Genomic DNA, 22,930 nt, shown 5'->3' on the forward strand with positions numbered 1-22,930 from the left:
AGGCTCCAGGCATGTTCACCTGGGGGGCCAGGTACTGTGGGGGTGGCCCTGAGAAAGTCCCCAAATGCCCATTTCGTGCCTACCACTAAAATCCTTTGAGGGGCTCTGGTGGGTCCACTGGATGCTAAAATAGGGATCTTCAAAGACAAGGGGTCAGGCCTGACCCAGAACTGGAAGGGCCAGTGGGAATAAAGGGGCAGCTTGTGGTGCTGGTACTCAGTGGTGCTGGGGAAGGGCCTCCTAGGATGCTTCAAAGACCAGGTGAGACCACCTGCCCATGAAGGCTCCTGAAGGGTCCCAAGCTCTCGTTCCACTGGAGCTACCCCAGGGTCCCACTGGGCCCTCCAGTCCCAACGAAATGAGACACACTCAAATCCTAACCTCATGGGCCACAAAGCCTCGAGTCCTCCCCAGGATTCCCACGAATTCCAGGAGAGCTCAGCCCACAGCATCCTGGGCTTCTCACTCCCTGACGTGGCCACAGAGCTCAATCCCTCCCCAGTTTCTACAAAGGGGCCCCCACTCCAAGAGTCCAGAACTTTCCTTCAAGGATCCTGGTGGGCATTCTGGGCCTTGGGGATCCTGCAACCCCTCAGCTCCGCATGCCCCACCCTCCCTCCTGCTGTCTGCCCTCCCACAGGTCACGTGGCAAAACCACCCTTCAAGCCATCTTCCTTCTGCTCGCCAAGGTCCTGGAGTCCACCTGCAGCACCTTCGGGCTACAGGCATTTTGCTGGACACATTCCCTTTTCTTCCTCGGGGGACTCAGGTGCCGTGAGCATGTGTGTACGTTTTGTGGGTTATTTCTGAAGGTAGGAGGAAAAGATTCCCAGGGAAACCTCCTGTCTCTCAGCCATTGAGGCAGGAGCAAGCCAAGCCCAGGGAAGAGTCACTATAGATGTGGACGGGTAGGAGGCTGAGGCTCTGGTCAACCCAAAGGTGGAGGACAGAGAGCATGGCGGCCTGTGCTCCTGAGATGGGAAGGCTCCAGGGCCCCTGGCTGTGCACCTGTGGCTGGATCCACCTGTGCCAGCTGCCCACCTGGCACAGCACCCAGCACAGCCTGGAACCAAAGGGTGGTGCCTGGGACCAGAGGCCAGGCAGGGCCGTGCCTTATGACCCTGGGGTGAGTGTGACAATCCTTGCTCTGGACACAAGACAGCCAAGGGCCAAAGCACTACACTTTCAATATACTTTATTAAAAAGTTTCTTTGTATAAATTTCCTAAACATTTTAAAATTAAAATTAAACCCCACCCCTCACTCAAAATAAAAACAACAACATCAGAGGAATGCCAAAAATATTCCCTATCATGGCTGGCTTTTAATTGTTTAATTAAGGCTTTGGTCCCAACAGTGCACACAGGTCAGGGGATTCTGCTTTCTTCTAACTAGAGCACTTGTTAGAGGGTTGAGAAGAAGAAATTAGCTCAAAGCCTAATCCAGGAAACGGTATGAAAAGGTTGGCTCTTGTCTCTGAATCTAAAGTTGCGCTGAACTAAGGAGGAGATGAACCCAGCGTAAGCAGGTGGAGCAGCTGTGGCGTGGGGTGTGACGCTCTAGGCCACTGGAGCCCCAGGGAGGCTGCACCAGGAATGTTCACACGTGGCCCACGGTGGAGAGCTGTCATAAGTTCCAAGTGCAGACGTCACTGCAGGAGACAAGGAGCGAGGGTCCACAGACTCGTTTAGCACCATATTGACAGAAAGGTCGCAAGGCAGAAGGTTCCTCCAGATTCGAGTGTCACTCAAAGCAGGAAATAGCACAGTGCCGGGCTCCCCGGAGCTTCTGCAGAGACAGCTGGAAAGGCCGCTCCGTCTCAGAGGTATGCGTCGCGCCAGCGCGCTTAGGTGCCGACCACGTCGATGACTCCAGGTTTGGTGAGCACTGAGCGTGGAGGAGAGAAGAGGATGGGGAAGCACATCACTGACCAGAAGGACGTGCACTCACCAGGACATGACCCCACAAACTCTGCTGTTCACCCCTTCACGCTGCCTGTTCAGGAACGTCCCTGGTACCCCCTGACCTGCTGGGCTGGAGCCTGGGGCTGTCTGTGCCCCCAGAGTCCACACTCCCTCCCCAAGTCATCTCCCTGGACTTCATGCCAACTGAACTCTGCCCACTGTGCACTGACCCCAGGCCTCTGCCCGGCTGCTTAATTCAAATACCAAATACATTGCCCAAGGGGATGGACATATATTGGATGGGCCCAGAGTCAGCACTGTTATTTACAGAAAGCAAAATTACTTAAAGATAAGCATATGGGGGTATTTATCTTTGGTGTGATTTCTAATTGATCATGATATTATTTTTCTCATAATCATGTTTGGTGCAATATGTTGAGTAATGGGGACTTGGTAACATTTCTGAAGAGTGTAAGTAGTTGGCCATCTGTCTCTCCACTGGCCAAAAAAAAAAGAAAGTATGTTTCTAGAAAAAAAAATGTAATTTGAAAAATTAAATTCACAGAGGTTTGTTTGTAACATTTTAAATTGTGCTTATTCTGTATCCTTATCTGAGGATACAGTTTACCTTTTTTCATGTGTATCATAATCACTGTCATTCAAATATTCCTCGAGGGCAGTTATTGACCTGGTCTCTTATTTGCAGCAGCCAACCACAGAGCATCACTTACCATGACCGCAAACTTTTTCACATTGCTCCTGTGATTCAAAGTTGTTCTCGTTCCCACCGCAGCCTCCGAACCAGAACCTGGCGCAGTTCTTGGTGCCTGGGTCGTAGTACCACTTGAGGGTGAAGTCCCTGCAGGTGCCTATCTCCATGGGCAGCTTACATATATCTGCAGTCACAGGGGAGAAGGCCTCCGTGAGGCTCCGTTAGGCTGCAGCACGGCCAGCTGCAGTCTAACCAGAACACTGGGCCAGGAGAACAGGTCCGTTTCCACGAGGAAAAGCCCCTTCCCCTGACTGAGCCTGTGTCCTCGCTGACATGGGGACAGAATAATCACTCAGCTTTGCAAGGAATGAACAAAGCTTCCCCCTGGTTCAAGGACGACGCTGGAATACCAAATGTTAGCTCTCCTCCTCGGAAACTGGAAACAAGGTGAACGGCTGACTCCCTGATTCCTTCTATGCTAATTCCTCAGAGAAGAAACTGGTTTAAACCACGTGGAGCTTCCCATTCCTTGGGAAAACGGCATTTAAATAACAGCTCAAAACTAAAGCTTCTCACTTCACTGCAAGCCAAGTAGACTGGAAATCAAAGGCAAAGTGGGAATGAAGAACCTGTAAGAATGTGCGTGCGCTCACACACGTGTGCAGCTGAGACCTGCCAAATCAAACAAGTTCAAACAACTACCACTGAGGCAGAATTCACCACCGCGAAGACGCCACGGAGGAGCATTCCTCCTCCTGTTGAGGAAGTCAAGCAGGCCACGGTCCCTCCCGGCCTGCAGAGGAGGGCTGGCAGCTCAGGCATGCCCCGATGTCTGTTTACAGAGTTCTCTGGCAAACTCCAGAGGAGATACACGGTTGTCAACTGTTATCTGAAAGTTTGAAAAATGTCAACCTCCTTGGGACAAAACTCCCTGGGGTGGATGAGGCTGCGTGTTTGTGTGAGTAGCTCATGAGCCTAAATCTCCCAGCTCTGCCCAGAAGAGCGGCCATCCCACTGTCCTTGATCCCTAGCAAGGCACAGCTGTGGGGTGGGGGCAGTGTGGGCATCTGCAGTTGTGACCAGCACAAAGGGGGAAAGAACCCAAAGTCTCAGGGTGGCCATCAAATCTCGGGTCAGCTGTGATGCAGCAGACTCTAAGCTACACAGGACCGAGGCTCAGAAGTGTCTCCAATGACCCTGGCTGCTGAGGGGAGGCTGTCCCGCAAGACTGGGGGCTGCCAGCACTTCATCCACACCTCCTAGGTGCAGACCCCTTCAGAGGTGGAGAGAGCCAGGGGCCACACCAAGAGCTTTCAAGGCCCAAAGACACAGAATAAAATGGCAACGATTTACAACCACCACCTTCTTCTCGAATGTGCCCGGGGCCTCCAGGGTGCTGTGCAGGGAACTGAGCAAGGCGAGACTGTGGGTCACTGGACAAGCTCCCGCTCACCGTGGCGCCCCGCAGGCCTGACAGCCAGGCCAGCTCTGTGCCGGGCTTTCTCCTCTCCTCCTGGAGGACGCCCCACATGGCCCACATTTATTCACAATTTTAAAAAGAAAGAAAGAAAACCAAATATCCTCAGGGTGCATCTGGCCTGAGCACTGCAGCTGATGGTCACACTCCGAAGCAGAGAGGGACAGACCATCTTGAAGACAGCAGCTTCTCTTCAACCAAGTTGAGCAAATATTTATAGCTGTTTATCTGAACTTGTGAGGTTCCGTTCTTTAAATTATTATTAAAAGTCAGATTTTCCCCCACTACTTCATCTTGTGCTAAACAATGATCTATATCCACAATGGAACTTGGCTAACCAGATACTGTGTTTCATCAGGACTAAGAAATTTCAATTTTAAGATGCAATGCTATTTTCTGTTCCCAGAATACTACCAGCCAGGCAGGATATGTGGTCAGTTGTAAGTCACATTTCAGTTTCAGAAGTGTTACAATGAGGGGAAACGTGCACCTTACAGTCAATAAAATAAGTAAAAGATGAGTGACCACAAAAATGAGCTCCTCCAGAGCTGTACGATTGGCCCAGTGACGTCTGCTCAGACAAAACGTGACCAGTTCACAGACTGCCACTGTCTAGAACAAGTAATACAGAATGTTAATTATTTTGGTGAGTTTCTGCATTGGACTCTTCCTTAACTCATATGGGTAAGCCAACAGTTTAGGACTCTTTTTGCAATATTGCATAATGTAAACTTCCTGGCTTTGATTTTGTTTGGACACCTCAGAGAGGTGCCTTTGGTAACATCTAAATTTCTATACAAAGTCTCCTTAGCCAAAATTAGATGGGGGAGGGGAGAGGTGGCACCAAACCCTAAAACCAAAATTGACAGCACATGGTACTGCCAGCTGTCCTGGTGACAAAGCCTGAGGCTCGGTGCCTGGTATGAACTCTCGATGCTCTTAGGCTGTGATGCGAGTGAGAGATCTTCCCATCACCTCTAGCTAATGGCCATATCTGCAGGCAACACATGGACCCCAGGAAAGGGCTGGGGTGTGATTTTTTAGGTGCTGAAGAAAGCAAAGGTAGAAAGGGTTTTTTTTTTTTTTGTGTGTGTGTGTGTGTGTGTGTGTGTGTGTGTGTTGGATGGAGGAAGAGGGTTAATTTTATTTTGTTTAAAAAAAATACAAGTTTTGCTGGGCACAGTGGCACGCACCTATGATCCCAGCGACTTGGAAGGCTGAGGCAAGACGACTGCAAATTGGAGGTCAGTCTGAACAACTTAGTAAGAACCTGTCCCAAAATAAAAAATACAAAGGGTGGGATGTGGCTCAGCCGTGGGGCACCTAGATTCAATCCCTAGTACTGCAAAAAAAAACTTTAACCATTTCACACAGAATCAGGTAGTACTGCAAAACCTAGGATCCTGAATGGCAGGTAATGAGGCTGTAGTCCCACTAGTGGAACCAACCCTCATCGCCAGTCAGGGTCTTACACTCAGGGTCTTGCAGGAAACCATTTCCCTCTAGACCAAACAGGGCCAGGACTTAAGTGGGAGACAAAGAATCCCATAGCCACTCTGTCCAACATATGTGCCCGTGTCTGTCAAATTCTCCATAAGCAGGCATCTCTTGGGTTGGGGGTGTATCTCAATGTAAAGCTTGTGTTTAGCTTGAACTCAACCCCTAGCATCAAAGCAAAAACAAGATTCTCTTAAAATGTGGCTTTTGAAACAGGAAAACGTTAATATAGGCAATGGAAAGCTCAAATATCACTGCTGGTCATCTCCTTCTCCTGGATTAGATGCCTAGGGCCAGGGCCTTTCATTTCCTTGTGTTCTTGCACCAATTTCTAAATGGACTCAAACATGGGTCCAAAATGGTAAACTAGGGCAAAAAATGCAGGTTTTCAGGTGGAATCTTTTATTCATGGAAGTAAAGAATTGCTAACATTTCACACTGAGAAAGAGACACACCTTTGTGAATCTAAACTGAGTTTGTAATAAGTTAATGGTCCGTAAGATAAAATGAATCAAAATGCATGCATGTCCATTTGGAAAAGCTGGTTTTAAAACTTAATTTTGCCTGAGTTGTTTAGAAAATACATCTTGAAGAAATAATGCATATTGTGATCATTAATAATTGGATACAAATTGTACCTGCAACTATAGAGTGTAGTTACTCTATTTTTTAAAGTAATTTAATAAGGAGTGATTAGTTGACACTCCCTTCTTCAACTCTAAAAAATATAAATATTATTAAAGTATTTTACTTCTGCTGAAGAAAGTGTCTAAGAGGATAAGCCAGGCAGGGGACGAGGCTGGGGAGAAGGGAAGACCAGCTTTCATCTCTAATTCTAGTTACCCCTTCCTTGCTGTTGCGGTCCATTTTGGATTTCAATCATTTCGAAGTAAACATCCAATGACTTTAATTCCAAAAAAGCTCCCAAGAGTGGCATGCATGTGGGGGCACACCCAGTGGTCATGGCCCACGTGAACTGAGTCCCTTCTCCCGGCCGAGCGCTGTTCTACCTCTGTGCGGGCTGCAGAGATCAAGGGTGCAGGGCCTTGCTCTTAAGAAAGGCAGGGAGCTTGAGTCTCCATGCTATCTGAATCACTGAGTGGGAAATCCACATGCAGGCACGTGCACAACACACGTGACATGGTCAGAGAGCACGCGCTTGAGTGACGGGACCCACCAGTGTCAAGGGTTCAGTGTGTCAGACGCCCTGCAGCCTGAGGGAAGCCCAGGCTGCCATCTCAATACCTCTTCCCTCTCTGTCATGTGGGGAGGAGGCGCCTGCGTTGGGAGTCTGGCTGGAAGACAGTCTCCTAGTTCTGAGACTTACAACTCCACCAGAAAAAACAAAAACGGCCCCCTCAGATTGTGTTTCAAGATTAGGTTGTGTATGTTAGCTCAGCGCTGTTTATCCATGCTTATCCTTCTGGACCACACATACGAGAACCGGAAACTTCCCCAGGCTTGCCGACTTGTGGTCACTCCAAGTCATGTTCTCTCCTTGAAGCACAAGTTTGCGAGACATTTTACAACCTCCACTACCAGGGACGGAGTCAGCCCTGGGTTTGGGGTGGAGAGTGCACTGGGTCTGCCCGGTTCGTGTTTTGGAGGAATCTGGTATATTCCTTGCAACTTCCCTTTGAGGTCAATCCTCTTGTCTGGGAAGCCTTTGTGGGGCTCAGAAACTGGAGCTGCAGGACAGGGGCAGTAGCTGCAGGACAGTCCTTTGATGCAGGACTCAGGAAGCTGCTTATGAACAGAAATCAAAACTTGAGTCCTCTCCCAGCCCTACCGACATCACATGTGCCTACCTCCAGCTTCTTAGCTTGAGTTGAAAACCACAGCATCAAAATCTTTTGTCCAGTCTTTTTATACGATCTCTAAGAAGCTAAAACTTTATTACCCCATTTACTAGAACACCTGGCTTATTTCCATAAGTTTATATTAAGGAGAGAATGTCCTAGTTTTCTACCAGCCTTTCCTTTTAAAAGGTGAAAGAAATTTAAAAGACATGTGGCCATTCTGACGGACCGATTGCTCAACTTGTCTCCAAAGGCAAACTATAATTCAACAGTATTCAGTTCTGTAAGTAGGTCACTTATCAGCCCTTATTAAACACCAGTGTGTAACAGCCACAATTCCCACGTGAATCAGTGACCCTCCTAGTAACTCTGTGCTTGGCATCTCTACTGGCGGTCCTGTATGCGGGGATTGTGAACATGCTGGTGTGTGCGGACACGGGGAAGGTCTGTCGGTGGAAGAAAGCACTCTGGCAGGAGGCCGCCACTGCCCAGCGGCCCCAAAGAGGCGGGTGTGGAGTTACAAAATGCTCAGAACCATCTAATTTGATTTAAATAGATGAAATGGGATGCATCCCCTACAGAAGCATGAGGTAGAGAAATGAGCATCATTTCAGAGACTTACAGTGGAAAAGAATAAAATGAGGAATATACAAGACAGATCCAAGAACCACACAAGATAGTTCAGAATCATAAAGTGCTGTTGCTTCTCTCAATGCATAGTAAATCTATGCCACCTGCTGACTTGTCACAGAGCCTCAGCTGCTCCTAAATCTAGCACAGCATGAAACCAGCCACAAACACCCTCCTTCAGAATTCATTACAGAAGTACCCATTGTAACCCAAGATGGTCCTCCTCCTGAATGGGGTGACACAGCAAGAGTGATTGAATTGTTCTCATATGTAGCAGAAACTTATGCTTTGGGGTCTGTAAAACAATGTCATACCTAAAATTCCATGGAAGACCACGGGGTAGGTCTGCCGGGCCAGCAGGCCCCCAATGACACGTTCAGTGATCGTAAGGTTCTGCCTCAGAACCAGGGACTGGTCGTGGGCCAAGGTGACAGCAAGGTTATAAATATAAGAACTAGGGGCTCAGGTTCTCCCAGTGGAGTCTGGCACTGTTCTCATGTTACTACCAAATCTTTTGCTGCATACACTTAGGCAAAACAGTGACCTCTTTAGTGATCATCTCTCAAGGACAAAAAGGCCAGCAACAGCTGTGTGTACCCAAATCATGGCTGCCCCGTCGCCGATAAATGTTAGCTGAGCGCACACCTGGGCTCAGCACCCGAGAGAGCAGGACACGAGAGCAAGCCAGGCTGTGTGCTCAGGACCTGGGACCACAGCACCCCAGGGGTCACCTTCAGACCCAGGCATCTCCCGGCTCCAATCTGGACCATCCTGTTTTCTCCCAAGCAGTTTCATTTATGGGAGTGAATCGTGGAGGGGACAAAGCCTGCTCTTCACACCACCATAGACCGCCATCAACTTGAGTCTCCAACAAGGCACAGAGGATTCGGCCTGGAGCCTGAGAAGCAACTCCCACTCAATTTCCTCTGCAAATCTGGTGGCAGGCAAGGTACAGCTTCATTTACAGCTGGGAACACGCAGACTGACACCATCTGGGCCTCTCAGAGCCAACTTGGAACTTTCCCCATAGAGGTCATGGGAACTAGACCCAGGGAGAGGAGCTAGAATCAAGACTTTGAAAACTTTAAAATTCTTGGAAGAATTCCCCGAGTGCCCCCAGAGCACCTCATTTTTGTAGCTTACCTGTCTCAGAAAGAGCCAAGGGTTCTGTGTTCACCATGAGATTGATGGTTGCACTAGAAGCTGACCTGGCTGGTTGTGGAGGCGGAAGTGCAGGCTGAGTTTTCTCTGTAAAAGAAAAATGCGTGCAAACCTAGGCAAACCAGAAACCAGCCACCGAGAACTCCGCAGCAATCCAGGCACAGCGGCCTTCAGGGTGGGCCACGGAAAGGGGATGCGGAAGTCCCCATGTGCTACTTATGCTGTGGCCTGCCAGGTGACATGGGTTACCAAGCAGGTGGAGGAAACCCTTTCACCTCCACTCACCTCTTCCACAGCATCCAAGAAAACCGCAGGCCAGGGTTGGGCAGGTCTCTGACTCCTGGGGATGCTGAGCCTGACCAGTGGCTGCCCAGGGGAATCACCCCCTCCCCCTGTGACCCCCCCTCCCCTTGTGACCCCCCCATCTGAGTCACACTGGCCTGAAAAGAAGAGGGACCTTGCCTGCCCCCACCTCCCTGGAGCAGTGGAGGTCAAGAGGAAGGGACTCAGAAAGAGAGAGAGGGCCCCTGGGTTACGGCTGGGAAGGCAGTCTTCAGCGTTGGGCCGGGCTGGCAGAGCATGAGACTGGGGGGCCAGGGAGGCAGAGGCTGCTGGCCTCGCTGCCCTGGGAGCGAGTCCTCATAGTCTCTCCATTGCTCCCTAAGAAGGTGGTGACTCCCGGCTACTTTCCAGGGCCAGGTGGGGCAGCAGAGACCCCCACCTTAGCAGGCTGCTCTCAGGCACGGAGAACCTGGTTTCCTGCGTGCAGCAGCCAGAACCCAAGAGCCAGAGCACATTCACATGGAACCCCCTTTTATTCTGTTGCTCTATAAACTCAGGGTGTGACCAAAGCACCCGGGATCCTTATTTTTCCATTTCAACGTGGCTGGTACTTCAGGACAGATGCCATCACAATTGCTCCCTCCTGTCCCACTGGGTATCCCATGTAGAAAGCAGGCCCCGGCTGCCCGTGAGGCCACCTGTACTCACTGGTACTGAAGCTTCCTTGGTAGATGGCTTTGACCTGTGACCGCAGGTAGCAGACCACCACCACATGGTAGGTCTGCCCGGCCAGCAGGCCTCCAATGACGCGGCTGGTGACTGTGAGGTTCTGCCTCAGAACCAGGGACCGGTCGTGGGCCAAGGTGACAGCGAGGTCGTAAAAATAAGAACTAGGAGGCTCAGGCTTCTCCCAGTGGAGTCTGGCACTGTTCTCGGTGATCTCAGACACCTGGACTTCTCGGGACGCCTTAGCTGAAAGACAGACCAGAGCAGAGCGTGGAGGTAAAGAATAGGGCCCGTGGGACTGTGCCACCCAGCCAGGAGGACACCTGAAAGCCATGAGTCGGCACAATGGATCCGGAAGTCGAACTAATTTCTCCTTCAAGCTCCTGAGAAATACTGTCACATTCAGCATGCGTGAAACATGAAGTTCACTAATTAAGAATAATTAAAAGCCTCATTACTCACCAGCAAGGTACATAACCTCCTTTTAAAAATCTCCATTGTTAAGGGGATACTTTGAAAATGAGAGATCTGGAGAGCTACAGGAAGACGCTCAGGACAAAATGAGCCATTTAAAATCTAAGTCATGAAACTTTAGGGCACAGCATGGAATTCTGTTAGGGGGATTTCTGCTTCCACTCTGCTCATGAACAGAAAGCAATTCCCACCTTTCCTGAGCACATATATTCTGCCTGATGTTCCTCTACAGGGGTGACTTTCTTAGCATCTTTTAGTATCCACTTTGAGGAAGATAACCCACACACGCTGGGCGCCTCCAACCCAGCTACCTCTCGTACCTGTCAGAGTCGGACACACATCTTTCCTACGTTCAGGAGGAGCCTGCAGGGTAGTCTTTGGGCGAGGATGATCACCCAGATCGTAATCAATATGTAATATTGCCACAGTGCACAGCCTGAGACCCTATTCTGTGACCCTATGCCTCACAGCAGGGACAAAGTTTACGATCACCAAGGGCGATCACCAACCACATTCCGACTGCAAACCGGCCTCCAAGGGCACCCTCAGAGGGGCCTGGGAGGGTGTAGCAAGGCAGCCCCAGCTGGGCTTCTTACCCATGGGCTTGGCAGCAACTGGCTTGGTGGCAGCTGGCTTGGCCTGGGACCTAGGAGCCTCGGGCTTGGTGGCTGCTGGCTTTGCAGGAGGGGCAGGGGGTCTCACAGCTGCAGGTTTCACCGCTGCCGCTGCCTTAGCCACCACTGCAGGTCGGGCCGTGGCCTGCTTGGTGGCCACAGGCTTGGCAGCCGCGGGCTTGGCAGGGACAGGTCGTGCAGCAGCTGGCTTGGCAGGCGGCAAGTTCACAATGGTGGCTGGTTTTGTTGTGGTGGTCACCGGCTTTGTTGTGGTCACTGGCTTCGTTGTGGTCACTGGTTTGGAGGTTGGACTTGATGTAACATTATTTGGAATGTTTCTGTTAAAACAGATTAAAGGTTACCTCCGCCTGTAACTTTGCATGTTATCTAAGTAGGCGAAGACGTCAACCCAAGGATCTATGGGAAATGTGCTGTTTTAGCAAAAATGCTTGCCCTATAGTTTTTTAGAGATTAGGCATAGTATTGCACATGTTCAAAGTTTCTTAATTTTAGAATCTGTAACACTAAAAAACGATATTGAATGGCATCTAAAAATAGAATCCTTAAAAATAAAGCTTACATGGTACTATAAGAACATCTGACATCTTATTTTCAATTTATTTTTAAAAGACAGAAACAAGATATAAGAGAATAAATAATATTAATAGTGTTCTAATTAGAACACTTAACAAACTGAAACATACATTAAAATTAAATAAAATTAGTAATTAGTTATTTTCACTGTAAAAAGGTGTCCACTCATCAAAATGCCATGTTGAACTAGAAAGCTAAGTCAGCATATAACATTTTGCTCCTATGGCTCATTGTTGGCTGAAAATGTGTGTATCTTTTGTTTGTGTCAATTTTTGTGTATGTGTACAAAGCAACAGTGGGCTGGGGTCGTGGCTCAGCGGTAGAGCATTCACCTAGCGTATGCGAGGCCCTGGGTTTGATCCTCAGCACCACAAAAAAATAAATAAATAAAATAAAGCTATCGTGTCCAACTACAACTAAAAAATAAATTTTAAAAAACCTACAACAGCATCAAACAATGCAACAGCACAGATCCATGCTTCATTCTTGCTTTTAGATGAAAATTCAACTACTTTACAGCTGTATCATGCTACAAATCATATGCAGGATATTTTCAAGCTGATATCATAAAAGTACAAATACTGTTACTTTGTTCATTCAGTTCTCCTAAAGATGAGACAGTTGAGCCAACTTTAGAGAATATTTCAGAAAAAAATGGGGTCCATGGAAGGCTGGAAGAGTCGATAGAGCCTGTGAACCTGGATCCGGCTGGGCCGGCATCCCAGTGCCTGGTCATGACTTTCGGCTCACTAGGCAGGGATCTGGCACCACTCCCTCTGACGATGGGGGCAGGAGCTGAAGGACTTCCAGGGTGATAGAGAGAAGGGTCTGCAACAGGGAGAGGTAGCTCTCCTGCACCCCCAGGTCAGCTGGGGAACTGACTTTCGTTTTCCAAGGATGGTTTCACTTCTCGTCTGGTGCCAAGAACCTCCACCCCCACTTAAGTGTGACCTACTGTGGCAGTCCCTTAAGGAGCACAAACAGCTGACACCCACATGAGCTCAGCTCCTGCAACCATGTCCCCCTCCACCCCACCTAGTCCCCCCATGTGGCCACATTCTCCTCCTCTCTGTTCCTAGAGTTGGCACCAGAAATGGAGCAGGGCATGGGCCATGGAGCAGGTCCACAAGCAGCAGCACCACGGTACCGTGGTCCTCCAGTCTCCCAGCTCTCGTCCCTCTTCCTGAAGGCCTACATGTTGCCTCCCAGGGCTGCCACCTCCACACGCTACTGCAGCATTGATAATTGTAAGATTATTACAATTATTAATGCTTTGCTTAATACTTTTTTGTATTCAGTTCTTACAAAATCCTATCACACAGGGCTGGGGTTGTGGCTCAGTGGTAGAGTGCTTGCCTAGTATGTGTGAAGCACTGGGTTCAATTCTCAGCACCACATAGAAATGAAAACAAATAAAGTAAATGTCTATCAACAACTAAAAACTATTTTTAAAAAAAAAGAAATCCTGTCACACCAGGTACAATAGACTATTTGGACATACGGCCTCAAACATCTACCTTCTCTGTGTCCATACTCTGAATAATGTGACACGCCAGGTCCCCCCTTGTCCTAGTTTTCCACCTTTAAATCTAGGCCAGTTTTTGGACATGGGTTTTGGCTAACAGATGTGGTAGAAGTCAGCAGTGTACCAGGTCTCTTAGGTTTCAAGATTCTTGGCACACTGCCACCGTCTTTCCATGGTACCAGCCTGGTCACCTTATAAACAAATAGGCTAGCCTGCTGGAGGATGAGAGACCCATGGAACAGAGGTAAACCAATCCAGTGGAGACCATTCTGGACCTGCCAGTCCATATCTACAAATGGCTGACCACAGCCCACTCAAGAGCCCAGCAGAGACCAGAAGAACCACCCAGCTGAGCCCAGCCAGAATTCTAAATGAAATAAATAATCATTGCTGTAAGCCATTCCACTGAGTTTTGGGTAGTTTGTTATGCGGCAAAAGCTAACCAATATAACAAATTCTTTAAGAACATCCTACATTACCTTTGAGACATCATACTATCTGAATTTCAATGTCCTCCTCCATAAAGTTAGAGGATGACCTCTGCACTCCACCTACAGCACCACAAGTTTTCCAAAAATAATTATAATCACTTACACTTGTTTGTGACCAAACTTCATAGCAGTTGCTGGTTGGTCCCCTTGGAACCAATCACACTGTTTCCTAATATCTGGGGACAAGTAAAAAGCATTTTCACCTAGAGAAAAACAAGAAAAAATATTTGAACTGCACATGAGTCACCTGAAAATTAAAATCAGTCTGATATGACTAGAGATAATGCTTAGTTGGCCATAAATATTTATCAAATTGACTGGTTCTTCCAGACACGCTAAGCCCAGTGATGCTATCCATTAAGGGTGATGGTACAAGATTCAGACCCCATCTCAGGCCAGTATGTTCTATTTGGTATTTGAGTGATTGGGTTAAAGATGGTATTCACTCAATGTGAAGAAGAAGACAGGAATAGAAGAAAACTCATGAGGAGAGCTTAGCAAGTTCCAAACTCCAAATATCAAATTATAGTCCAATTACAGTTAATATTTTCTCAGAGCTTTGCTCGATACACTTTTGTTTTTAACCTTCTGAAGACAGGAACAGCGATCCCCGGGTGAACGTGTGACTTTCCTTTGCTTCTCGTTTCCCTGGTGTGTTCTGGGGGAAAGGCCTTCACAGACTTTCCCTTGGACCATAAATATTCAGCGGGGCCCTGTGTGTTCACACTTTGTTGAGCCCCCATTGGGGTGATACACAGCCTCTGCTTGATTGACTATATGCATGGTACCAGACCCACCAAAAAAATGACCAGTGGTCCAGATAACAGATGGCCCAAGTTGGCATCCAGGTTCACCAAGCACAGGCCTTGGGAGAGGGAGTACCCACAGTGAGCTGGGGCAGACAGGGTGAGTTTTGATGCATTTGATAAGAAGGTGGGGGGATATTCTAGGGAGGAAGATCCCCAGTGGCAAAGATGCAGGGGAAGCAAGCGTGGGCTTGGTGGCTGATCCCAGATCAATGCCCCCCACAGGATACACTTCTGTAAGGCATCAGCTTATTGGGGCATGCATAGTGAATGTCTGCTTGACCCCCGTGCCCACCCAGCAAACCTCTGGAACACCAATAGCATCTTACGGCAAGGAGGTCCCCATCAAATTTGGGATTAAAAATGAGTAAATGAGGACCAGGACTGTGGTCTGTGTGTCCCCTGCTGACGCTGGCTCCTAAGAGCATCTCTAGCATCTGACAGGCATCACATCTACTTGTTGAGCAAAGGGACACGTGCATGTCAGCTCACTGGTATCTCTCCTGTGGCTACCTGCCTGCCCCAGTGGCCTGGACTCTGGGGCCAGCAAGAGCATGGCCAGACAAGTGCTAGGCTCCGCAGGACTTACTGCTGACAAAGGATGGCAGCAGCCTCCCAAAGCGCATCAAAGGCTCCTCGTTGAGCTCAGTCGACTTGTCCACTAGTTTGAAAAAGACATCGTTGGGCTCGCTGGCAAAGCCATACACCTCCTTGACGTTCACCTTCCTGCCAATGCCCAGGACCACAAAGAAGTAGCCCTTGCACTTGGCCTGGAGGACAGCTCTCTGGGCCTCCTCCAGCTGCTGCTGCTGCATCTTGCCCGTCAGCATCAGCACCACGATCTTCAGGTCCCGGGGGTTGGGGGCACTTTCAAAGACGTTCTCTATGGTGTACTCGATGGCACTGCCCAAGGCCTGGGTGCCCTGCAGCTGCGTCATGCCCCGGCTCAGGAAGTCCAGCAGCTTCTCCTTGGAGCCGTAGTCCGTCAGGGAGAACTCCACCCGCACAGGCGGCACGCTGGCGTTGCTCACAGACTCGAAGGGGGCTTGCTGCACGACGGCCACCCTGGCAAAGTGCTGCGAGGCCTTGGGGTCTGGGCTCAGGTCCAGCTGCCTGACCAGGTAGCCTATGTACTTCTTCATCTCGTTGAACTGGAACAGAGTGGTGGCCTCTGAGCTGTCCAGGATGAAAGCCAGGTCAATGTCCTCATCGCTGCCTGCTGCTCTCCTGTCCCTGAAAGCTGGCCTCCAGCTACCAAATCCGCAGGACGGGTCGATGTTGCAGATGTCTGCAAAGAAGCACGGCAGCCCGTTTATCCTGGGGCTCCCGCAGCAGCCCTGTGGGCCTCTCTGCTGGGAGTCTGGGTACTCAGAACTGCCACCCAAGACGGAGACCTATGATCTCTCAACTTGATTGGGGCCAGATATCAGCTCTCACCCCCTAAAACTCATGAGAAGAACCAATTAGTAAAGCACTCCCTTTATCATCTCCAGACCATCATTTCAAAAGAAAAGGGAACATTATCTCCATTCTTTGCCACTCTTTGGAGAAATAGGTTCTAAAAGGTCACTTTAGCCAAACATTTTAATCCCAGATTTTAAGGCTGTAACTGGAATGGGGCCACCTTCTCCTCTGACTCCCTCTAGGAGAGAGGCCCTGTGTGGGGAGGTCCACTTTAAATAAGGAGGCCCCTCGTCGGCATTTCACTGGCCCCCAGGAGCCTCTTAGTTTAACTCCAGCGCTTCAGACAGCCCTAAGTCTCACTAGGAGGTCCCCCCGCCCCGTGGTCCTGAATCGCAGTGGATGGACTCTCCCCTGGAGAAGACCTTACCCAGGCAAACGTGGCAAGTGAGCACGTTCTTCAGGAAGTCCGTGAGGTCCCCCCTTGCCGGCAGGACCAGGGCGTGCCCCACCGCTGTGTTGTTGATCTGGATTAAACAAAAGGAGATGCCTGGTATGGGAGGGTTGGCGACAGGGAACTATTTGAACGTCTAGGAACAAATCCAAGTCACATCAGTAGACGGACTTCCCAGGGGCTCAGAACCTTCCCGCCTGGGTCGGGGGAGGGGAGCGGTGGCTGTCTAAGAGGAAGGCCCAGGGCTTGTTCTAAGGGATGGGCTGAGTTCAGTTCCTCCTCCTGCACCTTCCGCTGGGCCTCATGTGAAATCATTCAACCTCTCTGGGGTTCTGTTTCTTCCGCTATAATACAGGGTTAGTGGTCCCTTCCCGTTAAAGGAGTTATTTGGTGGATTAAACGAGATCATGTAAGTCAAACGTCTGGTGTGTTCTCTAACAGATACCGGGGACTTCGATATTGGATCACTTTTAGCAACAGCAGCAGTTGGCAAATGTGAGCCCCATCCGGTCCCCACCCTTTGAGGCTTCGATAGTGACCAAGCCCACAGGAAATCACTCCCAGAAGGGAAGAGCTCTGCCCATCACAGTGGCTGGCGTGCAAGCGGTCACTCCTCGCCAACTTGAGTGAGAGAGTGAAGGATAAAGGAAGAATCCTTTCTCCATTCCAGAAACCCCACCGTCAAGAATCACAGGTGCACCAGGTCACTCCGCCCACGTAGGGAGGAGGCATGAAGAGGGAACCCTCACACAAACACAGTTCCGACTGGACCCCAGGCCCAGTGTCCTGTGCTCAAACTGGACCTCACAGTCCCGCAGGATAAGGCACTGAGGGACTGTGGCCATGGCCCACTGTCCCCTGCCCATGCAGGCAGAGGGCAAGAGAACGCCATGTTGAAGGGCAGACACTGGACACCATCACCCCAGCCTCCCCTTACAGGAGAGAGACCTAAGGCCCTGTGAGGGCAAGCAGGCCAGGAGGGGATCCAGGTCAGGGGCTCCTGCCTTTCGTACCCCTTGACCACATGCTTGGGACAGACCCAGCAGAAGTGGCCCTGGGTCAACATTAATTCATCAATTACAGCAAGTCAGCGTTAGTATCAGCTGGGAAGGGCTCATGTCTCAGAGGCCCAGGGAAGGTTGGCCTGGCCGTGCACATTGGGACCAGAAGGGACACGGCCACACCACCCTCTTGGGAGGCAGAGGGAATCCACCAACACTGACGCTGGACTCGGTGACGAGGCCCAGAGCCTCACTAGCAGGTCAGAGCTGCAGACCGTGAGGAGGGACCTGGAGGGGTGGCTGGCGCTGCACCGGTGCCAGAGCCTCGGACACCTCCAGAGGTCCTCAGCTCGGCCTCAGCAGGACTCGAGTCCACCCTGGGGAGCGGGGTGTGCTGAGGAGCTCCCCGGGGCGGGAGGAGGGGGAGGCCGCAGCGGCCGCGGAGCCCAGACCTGCAGGGCGTTGACGAGCTGCCGGTCCTCCTGGCTCGTGAGGAACAGCGGGGTGATGCCCGCGTCCGAGAGCTTGAGCACGGCCTCCCGGAGCTGCGGGGAGGCCCTGGTGGGCCTGTTGCTGAAGAAGACGGCCACCTTCCGCATCAGGAACCCACTCCTCACACGCTTAAACGTGTTCCTGGCCACGAAGGACATGGCTGTCTCCAGGCTCTGCTGCTTGGACGTCAGTGGCACCTGGAGGTTCCTGACGCTCTCCAGGAGGGCGGACTTCCTCCTGGAGTCGGCAAACCTGATCTCTGTGGTCACCTCGCTGTTGTAGGTGACCACAGCCACACGGGCCCCCCTGGGGCAGTTGCTCTCCGCAATGGTCAGGCCGTCCACCACCTTCAGAAGAACGTCTCGCATCCGGCTGAACGTGTCCTGGGTGACCCCCTCAGAGGTGTCCAAAGCAAAGGCTAGCTCCGTCGGGAAGACGGGGCACTCCAGGGGCCCTGTGGAGAGTGGCGGGTTGGCAGACAGTACTCACGGGAAGGGTCTTCTCTCCTCAGAAGACAGTGGCCACCGCAGTCACTTACCATAGCAGCAAGCTAGAAGGAGAAGGAGAAGAAATGGTGAAGGCCGGGTCTACGGCTTGAGGGTTCAAAGGTAAAGATACACTGTCAGGGCCAAGAAGGTCTGCACTTACGGCATTTGTCTTTGATGCTCTGGACAAGGGCACATTGCTTTAAAAGAAAACGGAAGAGCGTGTGAGCAGAGCGGGAGCAAGGCCGGCAGGACAACGGTTTGCTCTGGACGCATGCAACTTACGTCAATGGAGTCGCCTCGATTGCCTTTGTGACCCTGTAAAACCAAGGGAGGACAGGCTGAGAGGTGCAGCTGTTGTGCGGATGTGGCATTCAGAGGAACTGCCTTTGGCCCACGCTAACGTGACGGGAGCAAGGCAGACCCTTGGTGACCTTGGCCACTCCAGGCGCTCGCTCTAAACTCGCCTTCATTGCTCGGACCACACATCAGAGAAGAGCCAGAACAGCGTCCTTGGGGGCAGCCTGGCTTGCAGAGTAGCTGCAGACCCTCGTCCTAGGGGCCTGTCACCCATTAATGGCCAGTCCACACCGGAGCCTGAACCTGGATACCCCCTCTCCCGAGAGGAGAGCTGGCGCACAGAAGCCGGGGCGGGGGAGGCATCGCCCAGCCATCCCAGGCCCTCGGGCTCCACAGCCTCCCGTCTCGACTGCACTGACCCCACCTGCCCCCGGCTCTCAGGACAGAGCTAGGCTGCCTCAGCAGCTCACCCCAAGGCCTCCTACCCTGACGGCCACCTGCTCCACCCAAACAAGGCCCTTCATCTGTCCCTCCAGGAGTCACTTTTACAAGCCAAAGTCACCTTTTCCATTCACCTGTGAACCTCATCAATTTCAATCAGAAACAAAGTAAAATAAGGACACAGCGATATTAGTAAGAGTCCTCCTGGCTCCTGGTGGAAGCATGGCTGGTGGCTTCTCAGCCACACCTCTGGAGATCCCATGGAGATTCAGTGGGCAAAGGGAGACTCCCCACACCAGGACCTGACACGGCTAGAGCACCTCCATGAGATGCAGACAAGACGCACTGAGTCTGCTCTTGTTTTCCCCTCACGGGCCGATATCAGGAAATCATAAGGCAAATCACAGCGTTCCCTGGACTACAGAGAACCTCAGGAAACACTTGCTTTTGGTTTACAGGCTGGGGATCAGATCAGGACCTGGTGCCTCCTCAGCATAGGCTCTGCACCTAGCCACACCCAGCTCCCAGGAAACAGGTTGTTTAAAGTTCCTTGTTACTCCAAAATTCAAAAGTTCTTTTCCCCATTATAATATCAGAAGGGCAGTGTTTTTTCAAAAAATAACAAAACCCAGCCCATTCTTGTGAGGAAAACACGGGGGAGTCTCTAGGGACCCATGGAAAGCCCTCAGCCCTACCCACCCCTGGGCTGAGGTGGAGCTAGATGGGTACTTACGGATGGTCCCGGGTAGCCAGGGTCTCCCTTCTGTCCGACGGCCCCCGGAAGTCCTGAATTTCCCTAGAGTGGGTAGAACAGACCCTGCTCATTCCCAGCTCCTGCAGCTGGGAAGGATGGTGAAGGCGATCGACCCCACATCCCACACCCCCACTTAGTCCCCACTCAAGGGATGCAAACGCCCCACAAGTCAAGTGCAGAACAGGGGACCTGGACACTGGTGTCAGTTCACATGACTGTGTTCTCTGGCAGGTTCAGGTGGGACAAAGGCTTGCCCGCCAACCAACGAAAGGGTTAGCTCGAATGACCAAGAGATTCGGTAACCGCTAATGAGTAGAGGATCTCTTGTGTGGATGACTGATCATCGTGCTTCCAACTCCACCTGGAGTAAACATGCCTCACTTGACTGCCTTCACTGACCACATTCACAGCGCCATCACCCTCACTGCCCAACTGCAGGCTGGAGATAAGTCTTAGCCATGTTCGCCTCCGCCTAGAGCATGGGTCCCTGATCCCAGACCCGATGCAGTCTTAGGAGGCAAGGAAAGTCCACTGAAGAGAGAAATCCAGATCCGGGAGCAGCTAACAGAAGAGGAGGCTCATGGCCAGAGCTGCAGAGCCTGTGGCCCAACCAGGAGCCCTCGTAAGTGGCCCTGACACCTAGCGAGCCCTGCTGCCCCACTGTCTGGGGCCCTGGCCAAATGTGACTGCACAGACTCCCAAAGTCCCCCGACTTGAGCCTCCCTCACTCCCCACTGGGGGCGACTGGGGGCTGGGCACCTTGAGGCATCCTAGGGGAGGGGGCTCTGAGGACTGCCCAGTGGGCAGGAGGGCAAGGAGGAAGGTCGCAGACCACAGCCACAGGGGGCCATGAGACACTGGCCTAGGACCTGGGGCTCCTGCTCTTTCACCCCGTGGTGGCACTGGCCAGGCCCAAGGGAAGGGCGATTTCCCGGGCCTGGCAGTTAGTGATGCTGTTCTGCACGTAGCCATTCCCAGCCGCGGCCCAGGCCCAGGCGAGCTCACCCTTCGGCCTCGGATGCCTTTGGGTCCAGGTGTTCCAGCTCCCCCCGGCTCACCAGGGACTCCCTGGAAGAGAGCCAAAAAGTAGCGCATCAAGCTCTGGAACAGAAGGTCCAGCTGGGGACCCGGGGCAGGACTGCCGTGAGGACAGCCAGGTGGTGAGGGACTGGCTTCTCCAGGGCTGCCAGCGTCCAGGTGGCACTTGCTGACAGCCTGGGTTATTGAATCAGCAGTGAGAGAATCCCAGAAGCTTCCGCATCTTACAGCTTCTGAAGTCCTCTGGTTGCACTCTTACTCCAGGGAACCTCACAAGCGCTGTGCGTCACCTCCTTTTGCTAGAAGAGGGAGTACCCCGGAGCGGGTGGGGTCTTTCCCAGGGAGGTGGAGTGAGTATGTGGCGACTGAAGCCAAGATGATGTGCTTTTTGGTTCACAGACACACGGACTCCTGCAAACCCTGTGCGGAGGCTCCATTTCCAGGGAAGATTTACCTTTGGTCCTGGGTACCCAGGGAACCCTCTTTCTCCCTGTAAAACACAAATAAGTGACTCAATATTGGGTACCAACTGAAAATCACCTAAAATAAATTGACCTTGAAAGGAAAAAAAAGTCTGTAGAATCATCAAACATAAACATCTATCACTAAAATACAATAAGATGTAAGCAGAGAATTCTCTAAGTCATGAGACAACAGGGACTTTCCCAGAGCCTCGCAGGACATACTTTTTTGCCTCTGCGTCCTTCACTGCCAACTCCATCTCGCCCGTCATCTCCCTAGAAGGAAAAGGGAACATCACTGCCGGTGCCCCTGTGGCCACTGAAGAGCCACCCTGGCTGCCCTGCTGCTGTCCTGAGCAGACAGTCCCTGAGGCCCTGAAATGTCCCCAGACCAGGACCAGGAGAAGGAATGCGTCCCACCCTCCCCCATCCTACAGGCGTGTGAACAAAGCCGTGTCCAGAGGTGGAGGGCACAGAAGACCTCTTAGCAACCCAGGGCAGAGGACTGCGAATACGGAGAAGGACGAGTGCTCTGAATGAGCGGCTCGCCCTCGAGAACTGCAGCCTGCAACATCGAGTACTGTTGGACGCAGAGCTCGGCAAACCAGGGAATCCTAGGGTTGGAAGGAATCTTGGGGCCACCTCACGAACATCATCCAGGGGTCTTTGAGACTACTAAAAGCAGGGACAATGAACCCAACTCTCGGGCTCTCTTGGCTCCTCTGGGCCCAGAGCTCACTCCCCCCACTCTGAGCCCCTTCCTGTCCTCCCAAGGCACCCTGTCCAGATGACTCTCCTTCCAAACGCCCCCTCTCCATGCCCAGCACCTGTCCCCAGCCCTCTCCTGTGGGACATTCAGTACGGGCACGGTCAACTCCTCCAAAAGCATCAGAACAATTTATATGAAATCTACATTGATACATCTAAAATCAACACTCCGATAGTTTACAATTTTAAATAGACACCAAGAGCTAAAGAGCAATCACCCCAAATGTCCGGAAGCAGACTCAGGGAGAGGTTGCTTTCAGTGATCTGAATAGATCTTAAAGTCTGATTTTTCCCCTCTGCTTCTGAGACTAAAAGTAATAGAAATGGGATTTTTTTTTTAACTTCAATTAGCCGAAGACAAGAAACACAAGAGACATATTTTAGAACTTGGGGTTCATAACGTCTGATGAGCACGGTCTGTACAGAGTTTTCAGGTGTAGTGACTCATTTTAGAAAATCCCCAGCGAATCATAGGTTTCCTTTTCCTACGCAGAAACATACATGACAAAACCACGGTTAGCGAGACCTGGATGAGTTTAGATCACCTTCTCAAAAATGAGGAATGATGATTTCTGTTCCTAGGATGTCTCATTCAGAAGAAACGGTCTCCCTCGGACTGAGACCTTGCCTAATCCAATCCCCCG

The 22,930-nt window shown here is 51.2% G+C and overlaps 1 protein-coding gene across 1 annotated transcript in view; it reads right to left on the bottom strand.

Moving 5' to 3' along the window:
* Positions 1-1,213: 1,213 nt before the first annotated feature.
* Positions 1,214-22,930, bottom strand: part of Col6a3 (collagen type VI alpha 3 chain) — a 78,332-nt gene continuing 56,615 nt past the window's right edge. The window contains exons 29-44 of the mRNA XM_026395966.2: positions 21,744-21,794; positions 21,512-21,547; positions 21,025-21,087; positions 19,999-20,061; positions 18,810-18,842; positions 18,688-18,724; positions 18,578-18,589; positions 18,000-18,493; positions 16,523-16,619; positions 15,281-15,979; positions 13,989-14,088; positions 11,258-11,613; positions 10,170-10,433; positions 9,162-9,266; positions 2,635-2,799; positions 1,214-1,886 (exon numbers count right to left, since the gene is read on the bottom strand). Of these exons, the coding sequence (XP_026251751.2) occupies positions 1,846-1,886; positions 2,635-2,799; positions 9,162-9,266; positions 10,170-10,433; positions 11,258-11,613; positions 13,989-14,088; positions 15,281-15,979; positions 16,523-16,619; positions 18,000-18,493; positions 18,578-18,589; positions 18,688-18,724; positions 18,810-18,842; positions 19,999-20,061; positions 21,025-21,087; positions 21,512-21,547; positions 21,744-21,794 (2,616 nt within the window). The 3' untranslated portion in view covers positions 1,214-1,845. The remainder of the gene's footprint in view (positions 1,887-2,634; positions 2,800-9,161; positions 9,267-10,169; positions 10,434-11,257; positions 11,614-13,988; positions 14,089-15,280; positions 15,980-16,522; positions 16,620-17,999; positions 18,494-18,577; positions 18,590-18,687; positions 18,725-18,809; positions 18,843-19,998; positions 20,062-21,024; positions 21,088-21,511; positions 21,548-21,743; positions 21,795-22,930) is intronic.

The sequence above is a fragment of the Urocitellus parryii genome, chromosome 1 (assembly GCF_045843805.1).
Source record: "Urocitellus parryii isolate mUroPar1 chromosome 1, mUroPar1.hap1, whole genome shotgun sequence".
In the NCBI taxonomy this organism is placed as follows: Eukaryota; Metazoa; Chordata; class Mammalia; order Rodentia; family Sciuridae; genus Urocitellus; species Urocitellus parryii.